Raw genomic sequence first — 25,580 nt, forward strand, 5'->3', positions numbered from 1 at the left:
ACTCCAGTTTCTGCAAAACCGTTCAGCTTGAGACTTAAAATGTGCGGTTTGGGTCTTTTTGTAAAATAGCCATCACGTGGATTCATTGTAATGTTCACTCCAGGTCAAAAACAATCGTGAGAGGAAGTGCTACATGAGCCACTAAAAATGACGATTAAAGGCCGTTGTTTTGAAATACCACCACGTAGATTAAAGCTTAATTTCACTCCAGTTTTTGTCACAACGTTCAGCTTGAGACTTGAAATATACAGTTTGGGTGTTTTTGTAAATCCGCCATCACGTGGAATCATCCTTATTTTCAATCCAGGTTCAAAAGAATCGAATAAGAAAGTGCTACATGAGCCACTGAAAATGACGATTTTGGGTCTTTGTGTTGAAATACCACCAACTAGATTAAAGCTTACCGGTAATTTCACTTCAGATTTAGCTAACCGGCAAAAAGACTTGAAATGTCTACTTTGGGTCGTTTTGTAATTGCGCCATGACGTGAATTCATTCTAATTTTCATAACAAGTCCAACATGAGCCACTAAAAATGACGATTTTGAGCCCTTGTGTTGAAATACCACCATGTGGTTTATTTCACTCCAGTTTCTGCAAAATCGTTCAGCTTGAGACTTGAAATGTACAGCCAGTGGATGTTTTTGTAAATCCGCGATCACGTGGATTTATCCTAATTTTCACTCCAGGTCCAAAAGAATCGAATAAAAAAGTGTTACACGAGCCACTGAAAATGACCGTTTAAGGCCCTTGTGTTAAATACCACGTACCACGTAGATTAAATAGTATTTTTCACTTTTTCAAAACTTGCAAGTTTGAGACTTGAAATGTTCACTTTGGGTCGTTTTGTAAATCCGCCACCACGTGGATTCATCCTAATTTTCATTCCAGGTCCAAAAGAATCGAATAAGAAAGAGCTACATGAGCCACTGCAAATGACGATTTTTAAAAGGCCCTTGTGTTGAAATACTTAATTGCTGAAATACTAATTGCTTAATACATGTAGAAGAAAGTAATATATTAGGACAAAGTAATATAGTAGGATAGAGCAGTTATCAATTGAGTATGGTAAATCCAAAACCAAAGTAATCACTCTGGCCAATCACAAAGAACACAGACAATCCAGTAAAACAATCAAAACTGGAAGCAAATTCATGTAGCCGGCACGAAGCGCGGTAAAACGTGCGTGAGTGAGTCACGATTGGTTTTGGTTTTAGTTCTGATTGGCTGAAAAAGTGGCGCGAGCGTTTTAACCAGTCACTAAGCGTAGTAATGCAAATCAATGCAAACGCAAATTACTTTCGACACTCAAGTGAAAACCGCTCTATGGGTCACTTTGACAGAAACATCAGATCATCTTGATACAGCTTGGTGTATTTTATTGATTCTCAAAACAATTTGCGGTCGCAAGTTTTCGAGCCCGCGTCATTACTTTCTGAGGGTCTAGAGACTTTATGTATTTGCTGACAATTGTGAAATTAAATCTAATTCTAACAGTGTGATCATCACTTTATCGTCACCTTGGGATGGGGGTGAGGGGAGAATGCATATAGGGGGTTAATTTCGGAACATTACGGTCATCAGAAAGAAACAAGAAGAATAAATTAAGAATGACTTGTGTAATACCATGTTTGAGAAATGTTTATTGTCACTCTTACATTTGGCCATCACACCATACATTAAATAGTAACATGTATATTACATGTACATTGTGTGTCATCCACACTAAAAAAAAACTGCATTTGCGGTTTCACTCTAAAATAATAAAAATATATGGCAAAAAAGCCATTTATGGCTTCAACTAGGAAGCACGTCTATAAGGTCTAACGACACACTATTTTACAAGTATTTCTCGCAGGGCCTTTTTGTTTTTATGACACAATTTACCAACGAATTAAATTACATTTTATTCGTAGAATCTCGCATATACTATGATCACAGTTTGCCACAATGACAAACAAAACAATGTTTAAACAGGGCAATACCAGGCTAATATTAATGTTAAAGTGTGGTCTGTTATAAAAAGTAAATCGGATAGTAAATAGTTCTAAAATAAAACTTATTTTGTTCACAGTAATTTCTATTCAGACCTTGTCCTACAAAAAACTAGTCCAGTCCCTGAACTCTCCCTACCCCCGCCCTACATAGGGGTTGAACCCAGGCGGGAGAAGAGAGAGTCCAGGATACACCTTTACGCCGTAAGCCGGAAGTAACATGAAAGCGAGGCCTAAGGGCCACCAAATTTCCCGCGAACTTCGAAAGAGTAAACATGGAGGGCGAAAAAGATTCCAATATCAATTTAGAGTTGGAAAAATTAAAGCCACAAGATATCCCTGGCGCTCTTATAGAAAGTGAAAGTGAGATTGGAAAATGGACTGTCGATAAACTTAAGTTTTGGTTAAAATGCAGACGGCTAAACCAGCAAGGAAATAAAAAACAGCTAGTGGAAAAGTAAGTACTCGGCGAGATCGGCAACTGCCGGTGTGTGTGCGATAATTTTTATTGTTGCTTTTTAATGTACTCACTTTTGAAGTTACATTTTTATATATTCTTTTTTATGACAGAGTGGTGTCATTTAATGCCATTCCGAAATACCGTGATAATGTTTATGACCCAGACCCAGAAAAGAGCTACACTAAGGCAAAAGTTCAAAGGCGATTAGAAAACGATAAAGAAAACAAGACAGATAATTCGTCAATCTTGTTGTCAACCAAACATCCAGAGGTTTCGTTCCCGACAGATGAAATGGCAAATAAAGTCTTCAACACTAATTTTTCAGTGCTACCAAACTTCGTACCAATGGATGCGTTTCAGCATGTCAAGAACTCGGGAAAAAGTATTAAAAAGTACGACAATGTTGATGTCGTTGTAAACTCAAACGACAAAGGGCTACGGATGATGAGATTTGTCCATGACCTTCAGGTTTTCAAGGATCCCCAGAATACTTACGTCTTTGTGAGAGCGTGTTGCTGGGCTTCATACAAGAGAGATCGCAAATATAAAATTAAACTAATTGTCCACGGAGGCAGTGCGGATAAAATTAAATCGGCATCTTGTGATCGTCAGTGCCCGGCATCTAAAAGCGAATGTTGTTGTCACGTTATGGCAGTTATCTGGAAACTTGAAGACATGACAAGGAAAGGAGAATTAAAAGAGTCTGACACAAGAACCTGTACCTCAAAACCGCAACAATGGGGCAAGGGAGGGAAAAGAGATGTCAACTTTTTCCCGGTAATGAGCACGAGTGTTGTAAAGCCAAGGCATGCCTCTGATGGGGCAGGTAAAAGAAAAAGGGGAGTACATAGCCAATTTTTTGATCCAAGACCGGTGAAGGCAAGAAAGATTGACCCTGATGCTGTGATTAAATTAAAGAATAATCTCCTAGAGGTCAATCCACAAATTCCATTTGCTGTAATGCTACCAGAAGACAATAACATTCCCACTGTAAACACCTTGATTGGGCCAGTTGCAAGTGGATCAGTGCTCCACAAACAACTTCAAGGATTTCAGATGGCTAGAACTATAAATTCTGCCACCTCTTTTGAGCTCAGTTCTCACCAGTTAAATATGTCCCAGTCAACCAATCAATTATTGCAAGGTAGTGAAGTTGTTTGTGAACATGGTCCTATCCATGTGGCTGAAGGTCAGTTAGTCAACCATTCAGGAAAATCTACTGACAATCAACCAAGGCAGTTGAATGAAAATAATAAACTTGTTGAGCCACAGTGCCTCAACAACATTTCCCCTGGCCTACCTTTAACCACATTTCCACCACTACCCATTAAAAGCTCTGAGGAAACTGTAGACTTAAATTTATTTCACAATAATCCTGCAATCTTGAACAAGATTCAAGTATCTCTTCAAGCAGCACAGGAGCTTCATGCTAAGACAATTGGCCAAGCAAATAACAATCTATGGCACGAGGAGAGAAAATATCGCATCACAGCCTCAAATTTTGGTAAAATTATGAAAAGAAAGAGTGAACCAACACCTGAATTTATCAAAGCAATCTGTGACCCAATTGATATCAGCAACTTGTCTTTTGTTAAATATGGCAGAGAAAATGAGGGCAAAGTTGCAGATATGTATGTCAAAACAATGCACAAAGAAGGGAACACTGGACTGAGAGTGGCAGAAGTTGGCCTGTGTGTCAACCCATCCCTACCTCATTTGGGGGCATCTCTAGACCGTGTTGTTTTTGATCCCATGTCAAATGACAAGTTTGGAGGACTAGAGATAAAGACTAACCCAAAGGCAGGCTCCATGGGTCTATCAATAGCTGAAACTGTTGGCCACCCTTCTTTTGGAGCAAACCATTTTTTGGTTTTAAAAGATGGGCAAATTACACTCAACACTAAGCATGCACATTATTATCAACTTCAGGGTCAGTTGGGCCTATCTGTTCTCTCATGGATTGATTTTGTGGCACATTCAGGCATAGGAGACATATTCAAGCAACGGGTTTTTCCTGACAAGGAATTGTGGTCCAAAACTATGGTGCCCAAACTGAACTCGTTCTTTTTCAATCATGCTCTGAATTTTTTCTTGTTAAATAAGTCCACAACTTAGTGGCATTTTAGAATGAATTAACAGAAAGAAACCTGCAATACTGAAATCAGTGAGCAGACAGTACAGAATTCACTTATACTATACTTCACTTGTTCTGTACATTCACAAGTACAATGCATGCATGTGCCATATGCATGTCCTTGCACATTCCAATTACATGAACTTATCTCATATACATATTAAGTAACAAGTATTAGGCCACCTTTATGATAGATTCAATGTCCATATTACACTGTAAGAATTGGATTTTGAAAATTCACAATTAGTGATGCAACAGTCCATAACTGATTAATGCAGCCATGCATTGTCAGTGGTATTACTTGATCAAATATGTGCCATGCCTTCACCCGTTTGATTGATCTTTCGACATGGATCCGAACATTTGCAATGCTCATGGTCTCAAAGCATTCATCCTTTGTGAATTGATCCTGTACTGATTGTCTCTTGGGTGGAATATACAGACTTGCACCCTTCAAGGCCATGAGATCGTGTACATCAAACCCTTTGTCAGCAAGGTATTTGTCACCAGGTTCCACAAGACTACAAAAATCACTTTTTTCCACAATTTCTCTGTCACTTATACGACCAGGATACAGGTGGCTGACAAAAGTCACCCAACAATTGGGAGAGATACAAATAAAGCCTTTGTATGTGTCATGGGACTTGTAGTCTGAGTAAAACTCAGAGTGTGTCTGATAGTCCTTAGGCATGTCACATTTAATTTCTGTGCAGTCAAAAATCCCTCTGATATCTTCATACCGCCCTTTAAAAGCCTCTGGAAGATGCTGCTTGATCTTATCCTTGGGAACCCATACTGGCAGGCTTCCCAGCATGATGTATAAATAATTGACCCATGTAATTAAAATATCAGAAACTGTGGCTAGAGCAACACCATACCGGTGAGCCAAGTCCCGTTCAAATAACCCTAGTCTTATTCTTGTTAAAAACATCCAGAGTTGGTCAATTGGCTCAATGCTGCGCCCCCTTTCCCTTTCCCTTTCTACCTCATGTAGATATGGAAATGCAGTCATGTTCTCTTCGCTTTTGCCACGAGCGAAGTTCCAAGTAATTAAAGACTCTGCACAGGGTTTAACATACTCCCAGAATGCCATCAGAGTATTGTAATTTGGGAAACCCGTATAAAAGAAAATATCATCATCACTATGCTTAAACCTTTCCACACCAAACTTTGACAATGCCAACTGGCGTTTTAAATCTACAATAACCTTTGTCAAATCTTCACTTTGATGCTCGTTTTCTCTTTTTACTTCGCTGGTTTCCATTGGATGACCTTCATTCTTTGAACATGCAGCCGAACATGTGATGGTTGATTTCTCGCGCGTATGGCTTTCTAAAGCACTCTAAAGACAAAAAAGTGACACCAGGTAAGGTTTGAAGTTTTATTAAAGCTTTCAATGATAATAAGAGATATTTTTCTCAACTCTATTTCAAATCCATACAAGCTCTTATATAGTACATTCATACAAACTCTCACAGTACGCGTTGGTTACCTGTGATTCTCTTCTTTCGCATCGCATTGCCCTCTCTATCTCGAGACTTGATGTTTTGGTCCACTGAAACCGTGAAGGGATAGCAGATGGCAAAAGATCTTTCCTTTTCCCAGATAAACTGTGCTTGTAGTCCGTAGCAACAAAATGTTCTGAACAGCAAAACAAAGAAGTATTCGACTTAAACTTGCTGTCAGATCGTTTCATTTTCACTGCCCATTGCATTCTACGGTGATCATCTTTCGGAAATGCATGAAACGTGAGGCCTTTTCTGTTATCCGACCGATTATTACACAGTGCTGCGGCACAGCATTTATGGGATGTATTTCTTGCTGCAAGATTTGCACCCACTGTAGTTGGCAGAGCGTCCGCCATCTTTATTTTGGTGGCCCTTAGGCCTCGCTTTCATGTTACTTCCGGCTTACGGCGTAAAGGTGTATAACTTGCATGCGCCTGGGTTCAACCCCTATATAAAGGCGCGCGTAAGAGAGAGTTCAGGGACTGGACTAACAAAAAACATGTGTCACTAAAAACATTAGATTGCGCTACTTTAGGCGACTCCATCACATACAGACTGGTCTTAAAATTCATTTAAGCAATTATTACAAACAGTAGGGTTAAGGTCATTACGTAATGCCTAGTACTGCTTTGACCATCCATACTGGTAGCTTCTTCTAATCTTTATGACTGCACTTCGCCAGAGAGGTAAATTATCATTTTCTCATAAACGAGTGTGATACGGATGGTTGCCTATTACAGTATTAAATTCTTTTGTTTTGAACTGAGCAATAATTACTTAATTCTTTAATTTTATTTCAAATCTGAGTTTCTATAAGATAAACAACCAATAGGTAATTAAGTTGGCAACAATTTCAGTGCAGGTTATAATTAGAGCAATGACTTTAATCATAAAATTTAATATAAAAAGACAAGACTTGAACAGATAGACAACCAGAAGTGGGTCAGGTATTTATAAATAATAAATAAATAAATATTTTAAGATGACCTTCATTGCAACATAACATGATTAAGTATTCCAACTGACAGGAGGCAGGCCTGTTGGCTATTTTACAAAGCGTGACTGAGGAGTTGAACTTAGAACAATAATATTGAGAACAACACCAGCTAGTGGGTGAAGGACTTAAACAAGTTCTCTCACCACTTGGCCACACTGCCTCCTAAATTGTACATTTTAACATCTCCTGGGTGTCTGCTGTGCATTAACAATGCAGTTGCTTTAACATTATATCCTTACACAATCCGTTCCCTGCAGTCTCGATATTCTAGCTGTTCTGGGAGTTTGGTTGAGCTAATACAAAACAGCGGAAAATTGAGTCTATAAGTGTGCTGTGAAATTAAAAAAGTTTACCAATACTTATTTACAAGTTTTCATTGATAATGAGCTTAATAGCTTAATGGGCTCCTGTATCACCTGAGATGAGGAATCACGGGGGCGGCGGCACATTATCTGTCTGCATGTAGGCATAAGGTGGTGGCCTCTCAGCATCCTTTTGTGGTTGCTGTAAAAAAATAAAACAGTTCTAAGAATTAATACATATTTATTCAGCTAACCCTGATTTGATATCAAATTCTCCTAAGAAAGGCCTCATAAGTGCATCAGGGCAGGGTCCTCTCTCGACAGAGCTTTTACTGGTTTCTAAAGTATTGACCATCCAGGAATATCCCCCCCCCCCCCGCCACAACCAGGACGGGATGCTAGTCCATTATTAGGGATGATCTCCACCCCTCAGAATAAAAGTCGCCTGTACCCATTTTTACACCTGGTTGAGGAAGGGCACTGTTAGAGTAAAATCTTGCCAACGGACACAAAACAATAATCATGACCCCACCCTGGGCTTGCCTGCTGTGATCGAACCATTGCTTGATCTGGAATTCAGCAGGTTATAATGCTATCCAGGCTAATGCTCACGCCACCTTTGCATGTGTCCAGAGCATATCTGCTCTAGGTCTTGATCCTACAGCTGAGTGCTGCAAGCTGAGGTCCATACCAAAAAAAAAAATACAAATAGGGCTGATATTCACCCAGTTCAGTCAGAAGAGATTCCTTACACATTTTTGTGATTAATTAAAACAAAGAGCTGGAAAAGTTACATCCAGTAGTCTAATACTTTGATAGTATTTGACTGGCATTGATTTCAAGCATTCTGATTTGCTAATTGTTTGGCCTATTATATTGGACAGAGACCATGAACAAGTAAAAAAGAGAGAAATATATAGAGCTTGTAGAATACCAACTGGTGATGACTCTACATACCTGAACTTGTCCAGGATTCTGCACCTGACTAGCAGCAGCACCAGCATAGGGCACAGTCACTACACCAGCTGGGTTGGATCCTGACGGCACAGCCCAGTAGGCAGGCTGCTGCATTGGCACAGGCTGTGTAAGGGTAAAAATGCTCATTATACCCAAGTGCATGCCAATTCATTATATCCACCTTTACTTATAGAGATGCAAGAACCTTTCATACACTTTTTGATACTGTATAGACATGACAAAATTGTCATCACTTTTTTTCTACCTGTGTTTTATAATAATCATATGAGGTCAGTGTTTTATAATGGTCATATGAGCATGAAGATTATTTTCGAAAATTTCACAGCAATTGAAGAGCGGCGGGAATAAACGGCCCCTGGACTTTCTGACTAAATCGAACATTATCGAAACAGCTCCAAATTGCGCATGCAGGTTTGTTTACGTGTGCTAAACACTGTCCTGTGTTGCATTCGGCTGGTCTTTTCTTCGTTTTTCAGAAATTATGTATGCAAAAAAAAAAGGCATTTTGCAAGCTTACGTGCTCCCAGTCAGCTAGCAGTCTGAGTTTTCCAACGCATCGCGTGTACATCTTTCCCTGTAGGGTTTTCTAAGCGTCTACGGAAGACGAGAAACCATTTAACAAGCATTTCTTCGACTCGCTGCGCATGTCTTTTGTTGATTTGAGTAGCGTAGGACTGGATACTGCATTGTGACGTAAGGTCACATGTTAGAGGCGGAAGAGTTTGAATTAAGCGAAATGGCGTGTCTGTGAAAGTAAAACGGAAAAGTTTATAGTTTAAGCTCGATTGCGGCTGCCAGGTGGTTGAAGGACATCATTAAGTCTGAATACCCGTAAGTTTACAGCATCGCTCGAAGAACTGAGTGATGTTTCTGCCTTTGTTTTGTACAACAGCGCTGTTTAGCGCTTCGGAAAAAACGTTGCAAACAAGGTAGTTTGAGCCTGGCCGCATAGAAGGCCTAAAACAGGAGGTTTCTTGCCGGGAACTTCGTCAACGCGAGTTTTACAGGGTCCGCTTGGGTTCTGCCGCGACAAAGTTGCCGAGAAGTGACCTGGTTTTAGACTTTAAAAAATTCTTTATAGGTTTGGGGGGGACCTCCCCTTGCAAAATTATTTTCTGTGCCTCATTAAATATTCATCAATCAATAAATCAATCAATCAATCGATTCGTGCCTTAGTTTATCTTGTTTTCGCGGGATTTTGTAGATGTGTGATGATGTAAGGAGTGGAGATAGAAGTGAGAGCAAGCCGGCGGCACTTAACTGAAAGCAAAACTAGCATAATGTGACAACACGAGCAAACGTATTCAATCAACAATCAGTCTTTATTTCACTTTCACCTCAAAATTACAGCTAACGGTAACAGATTACAATAGTCTTGCCCGAAACAACAAAAAGAAGCTAACCGCAAGCAGACTGCAGTGAAAGCTAGCCGCTTGAAACGCTAACGCTAACCCTAACCCTTAAACTTGGGTTTAGCTTTTTAACCCTAAATTTGAAATGAAACCCTAGCGTCAGACCCTAACCCTAACCCTTGGGGTTTAGGGTTAAGCTTTTTTCGCTAGGGTTAAGCTAAGGGGTTGGGGCTAGGCCTGTAATCCCAAAACTTTAGCTGACTTCATCGTTTTGAGAAACAAAAGGTTTCCTTTGTTTATCGTTTGTAAAAGAAAAGACAAAAGAAGCCGCGCGAGCAAAAACCTTGTCTTTTTGCATGTGTAATTTTTCAAAAACGAAACAAAGACCAGTGAAATGAAAGACAGGACATTGTTAAGCACACGTAAACAAACCTGCATGCGCAATTTGGAGCTGTTTCGATAATGTTCGATTTAGTCAGAAAGTCCAGAGGCCGTTTATTCCCGCCGCTCTTCAGATCTCGGCTCAATAATTGGATTAGCTAATTATTGAGCCGAAATCTAATTATTGGGCCGAGATCTGAAGAGCGGCGGGAATAAACGGCCCCTGGACTTTCTGACTAAATCGAACATTATCGAAACAGCTCCAAATTGCGCATGCAGGTTTGTTTACGTGTGCTAAACACTGTCCTGTGTTGCATTCGGCTGGTCTTTTCTTCGTTTTTCAGAAATTATGTATGCAAAAAAAAAAGGCATTTTGCAAGCTTACGTGCTCCCAGTCAGCTAGCAGTCTGAGTTTTCCAACGCATCGCGTGTACATCTTTCCCTGTAGGGTTTTCTAAGCGTCTACGGAAGACGAGAAACCATTTAACAAGCATTTCTTCGACTCGCTGCGCATGTCTTTTGTTGATTTGAGTAGCGTAGGACTGGATACTGCATTGTGACGTAAGGTCACATGTTAGAGGCGGAAGAGTTTGAATTAAGCGAAATGGCGTGTCTGTGAAAGTAAAACGGAAAAGTTTATAGTTTAAGCTCGATTGCGGCTGCCAGGTGGTTGAAGGACATCATTAAGTCTGAATACCTGTAAGTTTACAGCATCGCTCGAAGAACTGAGTGATGTTTCTGCCTTTGTTTTGTACAACAGCGCTGTTTAGCGCTTCGGAAAAAACGTTGCAAACAAGGTAGTTTGAGCCTGGCCGCATAGAAGGCCTAAAACAAGAGGTTTCTTGCCGGGAACTTCGTCAACGCGAGTTTTACAGGGTCCGCTTGGGTTCTGCCGCGACAAAGTTGCCGAGAAGTGACCTGGTTTTAGACTTTAAAAAATTCTTTATAGGTTTGGGGGGGGACCTCCCCTTGCAAAATTATTTTCTGTGCCTCATTAAATATTCATCAATCAATAAATCAATCAATCAATCGATTCGTGCCTTAGTTTATCTTGTTTTCGCGGGATTTTGTAGATGTGTGATGATGTAAGGAGTGGAGATAGAAGTGAGAGCAAGCCGGCGGCACTTAACTGAAAGCAAAACTAGCATAATGTGACAACACGAGCAAACGTATTCAATCAACAATCAGTCTTTATTTCACTTTCACCTCAAAATTACAGCTAACGGTAACAGATTACAATAGTCTTGCCCGAAACAACAAAAAGAAGCTAACCGCAAGCAGACTGCAGTGAAAGCTAGCCGCTTGAAACGCTAACGCTAACCCTAACCCTTAAACTTGGGTTTAGCTTTTTAACCCTAAATTTGAAATGAAACCCTAGCGTCAGACCCTAACCCTAACCCTTGGGGTTTAGGGTTAAGCTTTTTTCGCTAGGGTTAAGCTAAGGGGTTGGGGCTAGGCCTGTAATCCCAAAACTTTAGCTGACTTCATCGTTTTGAGAAACAAAAGGTTTCCTTTGTTTATCGTTTGTAAAAGAAAAGACAAAAGAAGCCGCGCGAGCAAAAACCTTGTCTTTTTGCATGTGTAATTTTTCAAAAACGAAACAAAGACCAGTGAAATGAAAGACAGGACATTGTTAAGCACACGTAAACAAACCTGCATGCGCAATTTGGAGCTGTTTCGATAATGTTCGATTTAGTCAGAAAGTCCAGGGGCCGTTTATTCCCGCCGCTCTTCAGATCTTGGCTCAATAATTGGATTAGCTAATTATTGAGCCGAAATCTAATTATTGGGCCGAGATCTGAAGAGCGGCGGGAATAAACGGCCCCTGGACTTTCTGACTAAATCGAACATTATCGAAACAGCTCCAAATTGCGCATGCAGGTTTGTTTACGTGTGCTAAACACTGTCCTGTGTTGCATTCGGCTGGTCTTTTCTTCGTTTTTCAGAAATTATGTATGCAAAAAAAAAAGGCATTTTGCAAGCTTACGTGCTCCCAGTCAGCTAGCAGTCTGAGTTTTCCAACGCATCGCGTGTACATCTTTCCCTGTAGGGTTTTCTAAGCGTCTACGGAAGACGAGAAACCATTTAACAAGCATTTCTTCGACTCGCTGCGCATGTCTTTTGTTGATTTGAGTAGCGTAGGACTGGATACTGCATTGTGACGTAAGGTCACATGTTAGAGGCGGAAGAGTTTGAATTAAGCGAAATGGCGTGTCTGTGAAAGTAAAACGGAAAAGTTTATAGTTTAAGCTCGATTGCGGCTGCCAGGTGGTTGAAGGACATCATTAAGTCTGAATACCTGTAAGTTTACAGCATCGCTCGAAGAACTGAGTGATGTTTCTGCCTTTGTTTTGTACAACAGCGCTGTTTAGCGCTTCGGAAAAAACGTTGCAAACAAGGTAGTTTGAGCCTGGCCGCATAGAAGGCCTAAAACAAGAGGTTTCTTGCCGGGAACTTCGTCAACGCGAGTTTTACAGGGTCCGCTTGGGTTCTGCCGCGACAAAGTTGCCGAGAAGTGACCTGGTTTTAGACTTTAAAAAATTCTTTATAGGTTTGGGGGGGGACCTCCCCTTGCAAAATTATTTTCTGTGCCTCATTAAATATTCATAAATCAATAAATCAATCAATCAATCGATTTGTGCCTTAGTTTATCTTGTTTTCGCGGGATTTTGTAGATGTGTGATGATGTAAGGAGTGGAGATAGAAGTGAGAGCAAGCCGGCGGCACTTAATTGAAAGCAAAACTAGTATAATGTGACAACACGAGCAAACGTACTCAATCAACAATCAGTCTTTATTTCACTTTCACCTCAAAATTACAGCTAACGGTAACAGATTACAATAGCCTTGCCCGAAACAACAAAAAGAAGCTAACCGCAAGCAGACTGCAGTGAAAGCTAGCCGCTTGAAACGCTAACGCTAACCCTAACCCTTAAACTTGGGTTTAGCTTTTTAACCCTAAATTTGAAATGAAACCCTAGCGTCAGACCCTAATCCTAACCCTTGGGGTTTAGGGTTAAGCTTTTTTCGCTAGGGTTAAGCTAAGGGGTTGGGGCTAGGCCTGTAATCCCAAAACTTTAGCTGACTTCATCGTTTTGAGAAACAAAAGGTTTCCTTTGTTTATCGTTTGTAAAAGAAAAGACAAAAGAAGCCGCGCGAGCAAAAACCTTGTCTTTTTGCATGTGTAATTTTTCAAAAACGAAACAAAGACCAGTGAAATGAAAGACAGGACATTGTTAAGCACACGTAAACAAACCTGCATGCGCAATTTGGAGCTGTTTCGATAATGTTCGATTTAGTCAGAAAGTCCAGGGGCCGTTTATTCCCGCCGCTCTTCAATTAACCATTTTAAAATTTCAGAGTCAGAAATCTGCACATTTTTGTGACATGTTTATTAATAAAAAAGAAAAAGATAAATAAAATAAAAACTGGAAAGTAACCGTTTACTAAATTAAAGCAGAACCTACAAGAAGTTCACTGTCTGCTCTTGTGTGCACATCTTTAATTTCTCTGAGTTGTAAGCTTCAGCAGAATCTGCAGGATCCTTCTCATAAGCAGCGTCATTATTGGTTATATAATCAAACTTCTTCCAGTATGGGACTATTAATTAAAAATTAATTATAATTACACCTGTGATAAGCTCACCTGTTGTGCATAGTACATAGGTTGCTGTCCCACCACTGGGTAGCCATGTGTAGTTGTCACTGCACCGCTTGGCTGAATAATAACCACTCCACCCTGTCCTCCTGCAAACGTGTGTTGGGGTTGCTGTATGTACGTGACTTGTTGAGTGCTTACAGTCTGGCAATGAACAATCAAAACTTAATTAATGAGTCAGAATAAGATTTAGACAAATCACAGAAAGAAAAGTTTTCCACTAAGTTTCAACTATTTCATATACTTTACGTCATTCTATCAATTTCACGGGAAAATATGAACGCACAATTGACCTCGCTCCCAATGTGTAGCTTCAATACATGTAGCTCAGTTGGTAGAGCATCGCCTGGGAACACCAAAATCCAAGTTTGTATCCTGTTGAAGCCAGAATTTTTCTGGTTTCTTTCGTTGCAATTTCTTTAATTGCAATTCATTGCATCATTTCTTCACTTTTCATTTCATCCGAATTATTAAATTAATTACTTCAGATACTTTATGCCACAATTTAAAATACATGTATGTCAGAAACGTTACAAATAATTTTAGCGGTTCTTTAATTTGGGTAGAGGATAATACATGGTTGCACGGAGATATGAAATTTATCTTTGAGTTGAGTGTTCAAAATCGAACAAAGCGATTTGAACACGAGAGGTTAATTTCATATCTCCAAGCAACCATGTATTATTCTGTTTATTATATAAACCTACTAATTACAATGTTTTTGACAATTTTCCGAAGATTTTCTGACCATTTTCTGAAGATTTCCGAAAATTTTGAAAATGTTGTCCGAAGGTTGTACGAATGTTTCCAAACATTTTTCGAAAATTTCCGAAGATTTCCGAAGATTACGGTAACCGAAGATTGCAGAGGAAGATCCGAAGATGTTTTGACTTAATATCGATAAACTGTGGCTCATTGAGCATTGACACATGGCAAACTCTGTGAGCTGATTTATCAAAAATGATATCACACATGTACACGTGGATATCATTTTTATCCACACAGTCATGTGTGATACCATTTTTATCGATTTGCTACCACTCGCTAGCAGTTTACATAAAAAAATATATGTATTGGGAAAATCCTGAAAATTAAGTCTCACGAAAATAAGTAACAATAACTTATTTAAGGTATAGTTATACTTAAGAAACAAACATCTTGACCAGACTTACAGTGCCCACAACAGCTTGGGTGTTGCAACAGACGGCATTACAGCAGTAGATGGACGATGCAAGGGCCAAAAAGAACTCAACTATGGTGAAGATTAACATACAGGAGCCTATACCAGCTCCAACTGCCGCCCAGTGTCTTTCTCTGCTTGAGTAACAGAATGTGTTGGTATAATAACCTGAATGCTCCCAGTAGTCCCAGCCAGTGCGTCTGCATTTCAGGATCTCATTGAACTGTGCCAAAGAAACGCAGTAGCAGATGAACATTATGCCGGTGACGACACATATGGGGATGGAGAAGCCCATAAAACATCCAATCTGTTGACAGACAAAAAGAGAAGAATATAGTGTGACAGATTAGTGTGGCATAATACTACAGAACTGTTACTGAACAATTAATTATTACTTTTATCAACAACTTCAGGTCATTTTGTCTCTAATTTTACCCGAATAACTCTAACTCCCAATAACTTAATGAGCCTTTTTCATTTCCCTTGAAGGTTGGGGATCCAACTCTTAGAAATTTATGGGGTGCTTCTTGAAAGAACGATGCTTAGCAGAATCATTATGGGTATGTACCAACAAGACATGACAGCTGATTATAACCATACATCAGAACTGAATCCAGATTTTTCAAACACTCATTACAATAATTTCTCAAACTCCCCAATAACTTGTTCAAACCAAAAGTTGTTTCAATCATTGCAATTATTTTAACCCTGTTTTTGTTAATTCCCCAATTTCTCAAAGCAATTTTCATTTTCCTTGTCATTAGGTTTGAGAAATCGGGATTTCTCTGATTGAACATGTAGCTTGATATACTATATATGACTGTATGAAGTACAGCTATTCCAGTTCAACAGACCAAGCTACACTTTACATGGAAAATTTGTAGATTGGGTCAGTGAACTTACCAGACATTTGTTTGGGTTGACGTCATCTTTTGCACCAATGTATCCCAAAATCCCTGTAATGAGAACCTACAATAGAGGATGAATAATTAGAAATAAAATCAATATTCAATCAAAACCGCTAGAGCAGTACTACAATCTTGGACAAAACTGTTGAAACATTTAGCAAATTTCCTCTTATTTAGCCAACGGAGTTCAGTTTTGCAACCCCCATTCCCCCCATTTTAATGTTGGTAATGCTTTTCATAGTGTTTTTAAAACAAAGCCTGTCAAGCCGCAAACCACAAGAAACAATATTGAGTAGGGGGGAGGGGGATAAGATATTTTAACCCGCTTGCAAGTCGAGTCATTTGCGAAAAATGGGTGAAATGCGTATGTGTCAACTAGTTTTGTCCAAGATTGTAGTAAAAAAGGCCATTAATATTAGAAATTTGAATTAGAGACAGCTCTTGAAAAATGAATTATAATAATATACGAGAAAACCACAAACTTCGACAAATAAAGTTTTGCCAAGAACAAATCCTGCAAAACAACCCTGATGATGACTTTTACATGTAAGTTGAAAACGTTTGGTTTTTGATTCATCTTTTTAAAATTTGTACATAAAGCCTTAATTTTTTTTAGTATTACCCTTACCAAAAAACAAATGCTAACTGCAAGCAAACTGGAGTGAAAATAAACAGTTACACTCAGGTGCCATTCCTTTATTTCCTCATTCAACTGAATAGGGGTCTAACCAGGTACAGTGGAACCCCGATATAACGATATGCCAAGGAAGCAGTAAAATAATATCGTTATATCCGAGAATCATTATATCGAAACTCCCGATATAACGATATGGCTGTAAAATAACCGAAAATATTGTTATATCGGGGTGAAGCTAACAAGTTCTTTTTACTGCATATTAGAGGAGGATAAAGAGAATAATTTTGATAAGAAGGCTTAGAACACAGTTTCATTTTCATATATCATTGTACAAAGCTGTTTTTAGAAACGTTAGAGATGACTCGATTACCGTAATGTTATTGCTTTACATTCGATGTTTTGCAAATAAAATGTGACGATGTAATGATAATATTGTTATATCGGTAGGATTTTACGTTTGTTCCGCTAAATTCTCATCGTTATATTGGGAATATCGTTATATCGAAGATCGTTATATCGGGATTCCGTCCCATACATTTTACTGTAACTTTTGCCGGGACATAGAGTATTCATCGTTATATCGGGAATATCGTTATATCGAGGATCGTTATATCGGGGTTCCACTGTAGTGGGGACATTTGCAATAACATGTCCCCTAATTTTAAAAAGAATCAGCACACACCGGAATACTGGATACCTGTAATGCCCGATTCCCTCTATGGTGCGCGCCTGCAGGGAATCATGGTAGTTGTATTCATCAAAACATGCAGACTAGCAACGCTGAAGGTAACTACCATGGTTCCCTGCAGGCGCATGCCATAGAGGGAATCGGGCATTGGACACCCATGTGATTGGCACTCCAATTACATATAACAGACAAGCATGCAAGGAGCCAATCAGAAACAAGAATTCCATAATTGGTATGATTAACTGTAAAAAGTGTCTGGCAAACTCTAATAAGCTTATAATAATAAAATTAATCAGAATTATCACATAAAATTAATATATAAATCAGATATCATAATTTGGGCTTTCCTTACTTTTAAGGGACTCGCGCTATATAGGTAAAACAACTGTCTTTTAATGCTCGCGCAAAATGGCGTCAACAAATGGCAAATTTATTAAGAAGGGAGTCACGTATTATTAACGGTAAGTGAATTTACTTTTAATAATTTTACAAATTAAGAACGAGTCAAAGAAGGCAATCTTTTTTCAAATTAACAAATTTAGAACGAGTAAAAGAAGGCAATATTTCGCACTAACAAATCAAAAGTGTTATCGTAGCGACCTCTGTACATACAAATTTCTTCGTTCTTTACGGAAATTGCGTAGTCAATTCGTCATTTACAGATTTTGCGCGAGCATTTAGACAGTTGTTTTCCCTATATAGCGCGAGTCCCTTAAAAGTAAGGAAAGCCATAATTTGTTGCCTTGTTTTCTGGTTTGTGGTGTTGGGTATAGTAGATCACATTAAAATTATGTTGCTTTATATTAGCCTAAACTCAAGTACGTAAACAAACAAACAAACGCAATATCATTAACAGATGTCAAAACGGTGTCATGTTTCACTACATAACTATTTGCTTATATGTTGACCGGTTACGTACAAATTAACCATACCTTTGCTCATGAAGGCTTCGATAATTGAATTATTGAAGTTTTCCAACCATTTTATAGCTAACGGTAACGAGAAGTCGAAGACATGATAATCAAAGTCTAACAGCTGCATGCAAAATTATAATTTGGAAAAAATCAAAGCGAAGTCATTACCGGCCGCCGCGCCGCGAGCAAGTCTCTCTGTACATCGCTGAAAACTTCACCAGAGCAATAGAAGTTTTGCTGTTATTTATTTTGCTAAGCACAGAAGATCTGATCTCAACCAGGCATTAAACCTCGTCTAAATAACTTTCAAAGCTAGCGTGCATTACTATTTTGGCGAAGTATTCACGATTGAATACGGTGGCCTGTAGAGGACATGCGATGCAAAAACAAATAAATAACTAGCACTGTCAGTTATAAGTGGCAGTGCTAGATATAAGTAGCAGTGATGCTACTTATATCTAGCACTGCCACTTATAACTGACAGTGCCACTTATAATTAGCACTGTCACTTATAACTAGCACTTTCACTTATAACTAGCACTGCCACTTATAACTAGCACTGTCACTTATAACTAGCACTGCCACCGCTAAAAACCACTGCAGGCTCAAAATCATCCACGTGCCGGCTTTTCGCGAGGCTTTTCGCTCGCTTTTCGCACTATGGCGGAAGGGAAAGGGTCTGAATGCTGAGATATTCTACTTTACCTTGTTAAAACAAAGTATTTTATCGTGGAAGAACAAAGTATTTTCTCGTGTTAGTACAAAGTACTTTGCCGTGTTAGAACAAAGTACTTTGCCGTGTTAGAACAAAATACTTTGCCGTGTTAGAACAAAGTACTTTACCGTATATATGACTTAAGGTAACTGTTAAAGCTATAAAAAGGTGGCTGACAACAGTTTTCAGCACTTTATATTATAATAAACGTCGACTATACGTTGATGGGTCGATACTGCCACTGTTTATCAGCCCTCTCCATATAGTTTACAACTAGATTCTTTGGTCAAATACTTTTTAAATGACTACAACATGACCACTGGTCTTCAAAAACGCTTGCCCTGCTCATAGGAGCATCTTCGATCGGACTAGAAAAAAGCATGCGTACGCCATTGACCTGAGAAGTCTCTTCTTTGCCTGTAAAATTTAAATAAACAATATTTTTGAGGCGTAAATTATTTTTTCAAAAACAAGTCGAAGAGTTTTAAATAGTTATGGCTCCTTCGCTCACCGAAATATCGCAATTCCTCAAACTTCACAAATGTCCCGACTTTCAAGCGGGTTAAAATATCTTATTCCCATCCCCCCTACTCAATGTTGTTTCTTGAGGTTAACGGTTCGACAGGTTTTGTTTTAAAAACACTAAAGCATAAACAACATTGAAATGGGGGGAGGGGGGTTGTAAAACTGAACTCCGTTGGCTCCGCTCCATTGTTTCAACAGTTTTGTCCAAGATTGTAGTTATAAGTGGCAGTGCTATTTATAAGTGACAGTGCTAGTTATAAGTGACAGTGCTAGTTATAAATGGCAGTGCTAGTTATAAGTGACAGTGCTAGTTATAAGTGGCAGTGCTAGTTATAAGTGACAGTGCTAATTATAAGTGGCACTGTCAGTTATAACTAGCAGTGCTAGATATAAGTAGCATCACTGCTACTTATATCTAGCACTGCCACTTATAACTGACAGTGCTAGTTATTTATTTGTTTCTGCATCGCATGTCCCCTACAGGCCACCGTAATTGAATGCACATCAAGCGTGGAATTTTCTTACCCAAATGCCAACCCAGATTCCAAAACCAACGTATGAACTCCAATGATGTACAGCAGCAACAGAAGCGATTCCAAATATGATCATTAAAGCACCAAATATCATCTGTGCGACGGCTAAACCTCGCAGAGAAGAGGCTCGATACACCATGACTGCAAACAAAATGGCGTTCAAGAATACTGCAGTGCCAGCGAAAAGAAAATTGTGTGGGAAATTGACGTCATGACAACCTCTGGTGTTATCTAGTGGAGGGGGGAGGGGAGGGTACGGTAAGGTTCCATTTCATTTAGATGTCGCTACTTTCTTTTTGTTTTCAGTATTTATAATAATTGATTTTTTAAACAAACATTACAATTTTATGAATATCAAACTACGTTTCCCTTTTTGTTCTTCACATAACCAGGATAACAGATGACATAACAGATGAAGAATCAAAAGCCCTCTGGGCTTAGTGTCTCGTGACTCTTTTCAGAGTTTAATTTATTTGAAATTTATTTTATCTAGTTTTGAAGCTGTGCTCCGTCGGCGAATCGAAGGTCTATATTGGCATGACGGAGCACAGCTTTAAAACTAGATATAACAACCACAATCTCTCTTTCAAGCATCGTAAGCATTCCCACGACACTGTCCTATCAAAGTACATCTGGGACCAAAGAGACAAAAACACCGATTTCTCAATCAAGTGGTCAATTGTCACGCGAGCAAGCTCTTACAGGGGAAACCAGTCTCGCTGCAATTTGTGTCTGACAGAGAAGCCTCTGCATTCTATCCGCTGACAGATCTACTCTCCTCAATAAGAGATCTGAATTAATCACCAAGTGCAGGCACGAAAACAAGTTTTATGCAGCCAGTCAAAAGCAGGATCGCTCAAACCGCTCTCCATGAGTGTAGTTTAAATTTTCTTTCAACTGCTATTAACAGCACAGTCTGATGATCGCCTCGTGCGTGAAACTTTAAGTAACTGTCCGTGCAGTCTCAATCTTTTAATTATAGTATCCCGCTCTGCATGTATTTGCATCGAGCACTCGTACGATTGTGTGAAACCATTTACATTTTTCTTTGTTTATATATAAGATTACATGCTTAAAAACAAAGTTTTGAAATCGATGCCTTAATGGTATCCATTCCGATCACTATCACGGTAATTAAGCGTCCATCTTGATTCATACTATAACTAAATTGATCTTTGCTATTTCTGTCAGGCGGATAATGTTTGTACTTATAATTGTCACGCGACTTGTTTCCGATACCTTATCAAAAGCGATTTTTCCAAGCAGCCGAAAGTAGGCTTGACTTAAATTCAAAGTACATTCCAGCATGTAGCCGTTGAACAGTTATAGGACTCCGATAACAGCAGCAGAAATGCTTGAGAAATTGCTCTGATAAGGTTTCTGAATTGATTGTCGCAAAATATTATCTGCTCAAGTAACGCAACCCGTGACATGTAATCTATATATAGCGTGCACGTAAATTTAATTAACCAAAACATATGTAGAACCGGGTGAGACATTGATTGTTATCAAAAGCAAATGGACTCGACAATTTAGAGATAAGGCCTTTTAGCAAGCCGAAAGGATCTCTAAATAGAGCGTTATCTCTCTCTCCAGAGAGAGAGTCGTGACGTTCACTTTGCAATTTGGGTGTTAAGTTTTGTCTTTCTGACAGCGACGAGTTGACCTTTGGCGTGCGTCTTCGTGACTGTTGAATTCCCACACGTTTTAGGGTAATACTCGAATTGAAGACACGCAAGGAAAATAATCTCCACGGGATCTACCAGTTTTTTTTTTTGAAGTAGTACTACAGCAATAAACGTAAAAAAAAGAAATAAATTTTAAGAACAGTAAAGCGTGCCTGTATTTTTACACAATAAGCCCTTTACAATAAATACTCCTAACATACAGTTTGCTAAACCAGCGCGTTAGTTGCGATCTGTTCTTTGATATGAAATTCCGGCGGCCTCAGATCACAAAGCAAATGTTGACATGGCGGGAAAATTCCGCGGCCTCACAAAGCATATGTTGACATGGCGGGAAAAATGTTGACATGGCGGGAAAATTCGGCGGCCTCAGAAAGCAAACACGCATGGAATGCACCTCTCCCCCTGTAGATATATCTCGTGTCGTCATGACAACGTCATGACGTCACGAGACAAAAATTGCAAGGCTGATTCAACGGTTTGGTAGTAATTTAATCTCGTACCCAGATGTCTACCTACCACTTTCTCCTCTCTTTTCTCTGTAGACCCCTGGCTGAAGGAAGGCCGTGCCTTCCGAAATATTGGAATTCAAATAATTACTACTAATCTCGTACCCAGATTTTCTCAACCCTCGGAGAGAACATCTGGTAAAGTCGGATTTTGCTCGCGTCAAATGTGTCAGAAATGTGACACACGACGCGACTACGCATGCTCGGCCATTTACTGGATGAAAAACTTAATAGCGATACTTTAGTTAGTATTCGTATTTGTCTTAGTGTTATTTTTGTTATGATTATTTCTTAGGTAACGTAAACACAACTACATCAGCTATGCTGTAAATTTATCGTGTCTAAATAAAAGATATTGTTATTATTAGTACTTGCTGACGTACGGTGCGCGCTAGACTTGCCCCAAGTCGCTCGTTTTTTCTTTGCATCTATAGTTAATTAATAAAATCGCTTTGAAATCAAGCGAGAAAGACCACTTGAGTAAAATCACCTTTGTAATCGCGCGGAATTTATTTCTGTGAACGCCCTCCGTTTCCGTATCCAGCGGTCTCCTGCGAATCTAACGAGCGACTTGAAACAAGTCTAGGTGCGCGCGAGCAAAACAAAGTTTGCATCATCCGCGCGCAAATGCTGAAGCTGTTCATCAACCAATCAGATTTGCGAACGGAACGCACTTGACCAGATGTGTACTACCGTGGTAAGAAGACATCTGGGTACGAGGTTAAACAAAGAATATTCCGAGTTTGAGCAGCCAATCAGCGCGTGCCAAAAGCAAAAAGCGCTTTCCACTGTTTTAGTCTAAACTAAAACTTATTATTAAATTCTCGCGCCTCGCTTCGCGCCTCGTTGGCTATTTTAATACCATCTCGTATCCAACGCGGGCTCATAGAATAATTGTTAACTATTCACCGCCGAACAACGCGCGCGAGAAAATTGTAATCCTTGAAGAAGAAGAACTAGTCAAAAGCAGGAGCCATAATCGATTATGGCTCCTGTCAAAAGTCATTCTTTCTGGCTATTTTATCTACTGTTTTAGTATATACTAAAACAACTATTCACCTCACTGTCGGTGGCTAGTGGTGGATATTTTTACCGAGCCGCGCAGAGCCACCTCCACTTCGGTGAATAGTTGGTAAATAGCTGTTTAGATCCTCAACAGTGAGAGGATCCGGTACTTCTATTCTGTCACGGCGGTTGTTGCAAATTCACATTAGTTTTCGTAAGCCGTAACAGGCATATTTTCGAAAAACCAGATTTCATCTTCAAAAGTCTTCAGAAGGATAGTGTGCGACTGAGCGTCCACTGTGCGTCAGAGATTCTTCGCTTTTAGCAGATGCAGTTTAGCACAGATTCTGTCTGCTCCAGGCGCCTTACCATTTTTTTTTTTATCTCGGTGATGGCCATCTTGATTTCTTGAATTAACGTGTCTCAGTGTTTATGTCAACGACTTGAGGGGCTTGGAGGTGCGGGGGGGGGGGGGGTGTTGTCGGTGGATTTGAAAATGTGTCTTCAGGGTCTGGTCGACTGAGGATACTGGGGAAATGCTCCTGCCATCCCTAGAGGTCATCTCTGAATTCTGCTCGATCGAGATCAAACTCTCATTCTTAACAGGCATGTTTCCACTGGCTGTATCTACTCCTGAGGGTCGTCGAGATGGTATACAGCGTCTTCAGGTCTTGCTGTGCTGCAGCTTCTTCTGCTTCTTCAGCCAGATTCTCAACATAGTCCTTCTTGTCCCTCTTGGCCATCCTCTTCACCTCTTTATTCAGTTTTTGGTATTTCTTTCTGTAGCGGTCTTTCACCCTCTCTGATCTTGTCATTTTGTCCCTTGTTTCATTCCCCCATTTATCGTTCTTCCTTCTTCCGAGTCCTAGGATCTTTAGCTCCTGCTTCTCTCATTGTCCGGTGGAAACTGCTGAGGTCATGTTGTACCGATTCTTCCTTAAGGGCTTAAAAGTGGTTTATGAGTTCCAGCTGAAATGCTGCCTGGCTCTGGCACTTTAAATTTGGCGGCATCGATCCTCTTTGGTCTTTCTTCACCTCTCTTGGTTTAACGCAGCTTGATGGCTAATGTTTCCATCAGCAGCTGGTCGTCACGTCTAAGAAGGAGTTCTTCCACTTGCTGTTAACGATGACGTGATCAATCTGTGTGTGCGTCTTGCCGAGTGGGGATGTCCATGTCTGGGATGATTTCTTTGTGCGGAAATACTGCGTTACTCAAATGGCCAAGTTGTTTTCCACGCGCACAGGTCGCAGAGTCTGCGTCCGTTGTCGTTGATGTTACCACAGCCGTTCTTTCTTATGATCTTGTCACGGCCTTCATTATTGCTCCCAACGCGAGCGTTAAAATCTCCAATCACACACAGCACATCATGTGCATGATGGTACCTCTTGAATGACACCCTAGCTGGTCATAGAAAAAACATCTTTCCTCTCTTTCTCTGCATCAGTTCTATTGCTGTGTAGCAGGTGATGACAGTGAGAGGTGTACCTGAAGTTAAACCTGGCCATGATGAGTATTTCCCCCAGTGGCTTCCATTCCGTGAATACATTTGCTGCTTCGCCTGCAATGATGATTGCTAGTATAGACCTTTTGTCTGTTGATTGTCTCCTCGTCCAGAGTAAATCTTCTTTTATCATTCCTGATCCTGTACTTCTTGCTTCACTTATCCTGATGAAATCCATTCTGTATCTGTCCATCTCCTTCGCAGCTTGGGTGAGCTTGCCGGTCTGACACATTGTTGTACGTACATTCCAGCAGCCAACTCTGCGGCTACCTCACCACGTTGCTGTATATATGGGTACCATTCATGTAAGACCAAATAAAGCCATCTGGCATAAAATTGACACTTTCCAGAACCATCGCCTACCCCACATCATGAACACCTTCTGGTCCGGGGAGGGGGGGGGGGCACTCCCATAAATTTCGGATAGGGGTGTGCCGCGAAGGTTCTTAAACCCTGACCCTATTTTAGAGGGTCTCAATGGGGTGGTGGCTTTTACGGTTAACGGTTAATAATTTGGCCTTTTTACGACTAACGGTTAATTTCTTTCCGTCACGGTTAGAAGTGACGGTTAGAAGTGTTAAAAGTTAATTTCAATTGTTTTAACAATTGTTGTAAAAAGTTAAAAGTTAATTTTCATTGTTGTAAAACGTGTTTTAAGGTCCTAGGACCATTCTGGGATGAAAAGGGAATCTAGCTTGTTTTATTTTAAACTATTTTGCGCTAATTTCCACTAGGCGGTAAAGTTTCTGGTCAAATGACCCCTTTCCAAACTTCTTGGCTTGGTCGTTACGGTTAACGGTTAAAATTTTTCAATTTTTACACCTAACGGCTAAAAGTTTGGCCATATTATGGCTAACGGTAAACCCCATTGAGACCCTCTATTTTAGGAGAAGCGAGATACCCTTTTTAAGGCCCAAAACCGAAAAATGACACCCTATTCAAGGGGAGGAGAAGCGTTTCGTGACGACCCAAATAACGGCAACCGCGCACGGCAAAACACGAATCTTTATATAATCGC

The 25,580-nt window shown here is 39.9% G+C and overlaps 2 protein-coding genes across 3 annotated transcripts; both read right to left on the reverse strand.

Annotated features, from left to right (window-relative positions):
- Positions 1-1,624: 1,624 nt before the first annotated feature.
- On the reverse strand, positions 1,625-20,055 carry LOC144665748 (uncharacterized). Of its 2 annotated transcripts, XR_013573011.1 has the most exons (7): positions 19,854-20,055; positions 15,845-15,910; positions 14,934-15,248; positions 13,750-13,905; positions 8,352-8,474; positions 6,584-7,596; positions 1,625-2,095 (listed from the first exon to the last, which is right to left on the reverse strand). XR_013573011.1 is itself a non-coding variant. In XM_078527046.1 (6 exons), the coding sequence occupies exons 1-6, from the start codon at positions 19,998-20,000 to the stop codon at positions 7,522-7,524; spliced, it is 882 nt and encodes a 293-aa protein (XP_078383172.1). In that variant the 5' UTR covers positions 20,001-20,055; the 3' UTR covers positions 6,521-7,521. The 2 variants fall into 2 exon arrangements, 1 of the variants encoding a protein (XP_078383172.1); XM_078527046.1 differs by lacking the exon at positions 1,625-2,095 and having other exon boundaries at positions 6,521-7,596.
- LOC144665716 (uncharacterized) lies at positions 4,648-6,451 on the reverse strand. Its single transcript, XM_078527009.1, has 2 exons — positions 6,080-6,451; positions 4,648-5,929 (listed from the first exon to the last, which is right to left on the reverse strand). Exons 1-2 carry the CDS (start codon positions 6,449-6,451, stop codon positions 4,796-4,798), a joined length of 1,506 nt encoding a protein of 501 aa, XP_078383135.1. The 3' UTR covers positions 4,648-4,795.
- Positions 20,056-25,580: the final 5,525 nt, after the last annotated feature.

The sequence above is a fragment of the Oculina patagonica genome, chromosome 9 (genome assembly GCF_052425735.1).
Source record: "Oculina patagonica isolate OP01 chromosome 9, crgOcupat, whole genome shotgun sequence".
Classification (NCBI taxonomy): domain Eukaryota; kingdom Metazoa; phylum Cnidaria; class Anthozoa; order Scleractinia; family Oculinidae; genus Oculina; species Oculina patagonica.

Coding starts and splice junctions, on each gene's coding strand:
- LOC144665716 (XM_078527009.1), bottom strand. CDS start 6,451: ATGGCGGACGCTCTGCCAACTACAGTGGGTGCAAATCTTGCAGCAAGA. Junction 5,930..6,079: donor GCGAAAGAAGAGAATCACAG/GTAACCAACGCG, acceptor TTTTGTCTTTAG/AGTGCTTTAGAAAGCCATAC.
- LOC144665748 (XM_078527046.1), bottom strand. CDS start 20,000: ATGGTGTATCGAGCCTCTTCTCTGCGAGGTTTAGCCGTCGCACAGATG. Junction 15,911..19,853: donor GAATCTGGGTTGGCATTTGG/GTAAGAAAATTC, acceptor CCTCTATTGTAG/GTTCTCATTACAGGGATTTT. Junction 15,249..15,844: donor TCAACCCAAACAAATGTCTG/GTAAGTTCACTG, acceptor GTCTGTCAACAG/ATTGGATGTTTTATGGGCTT.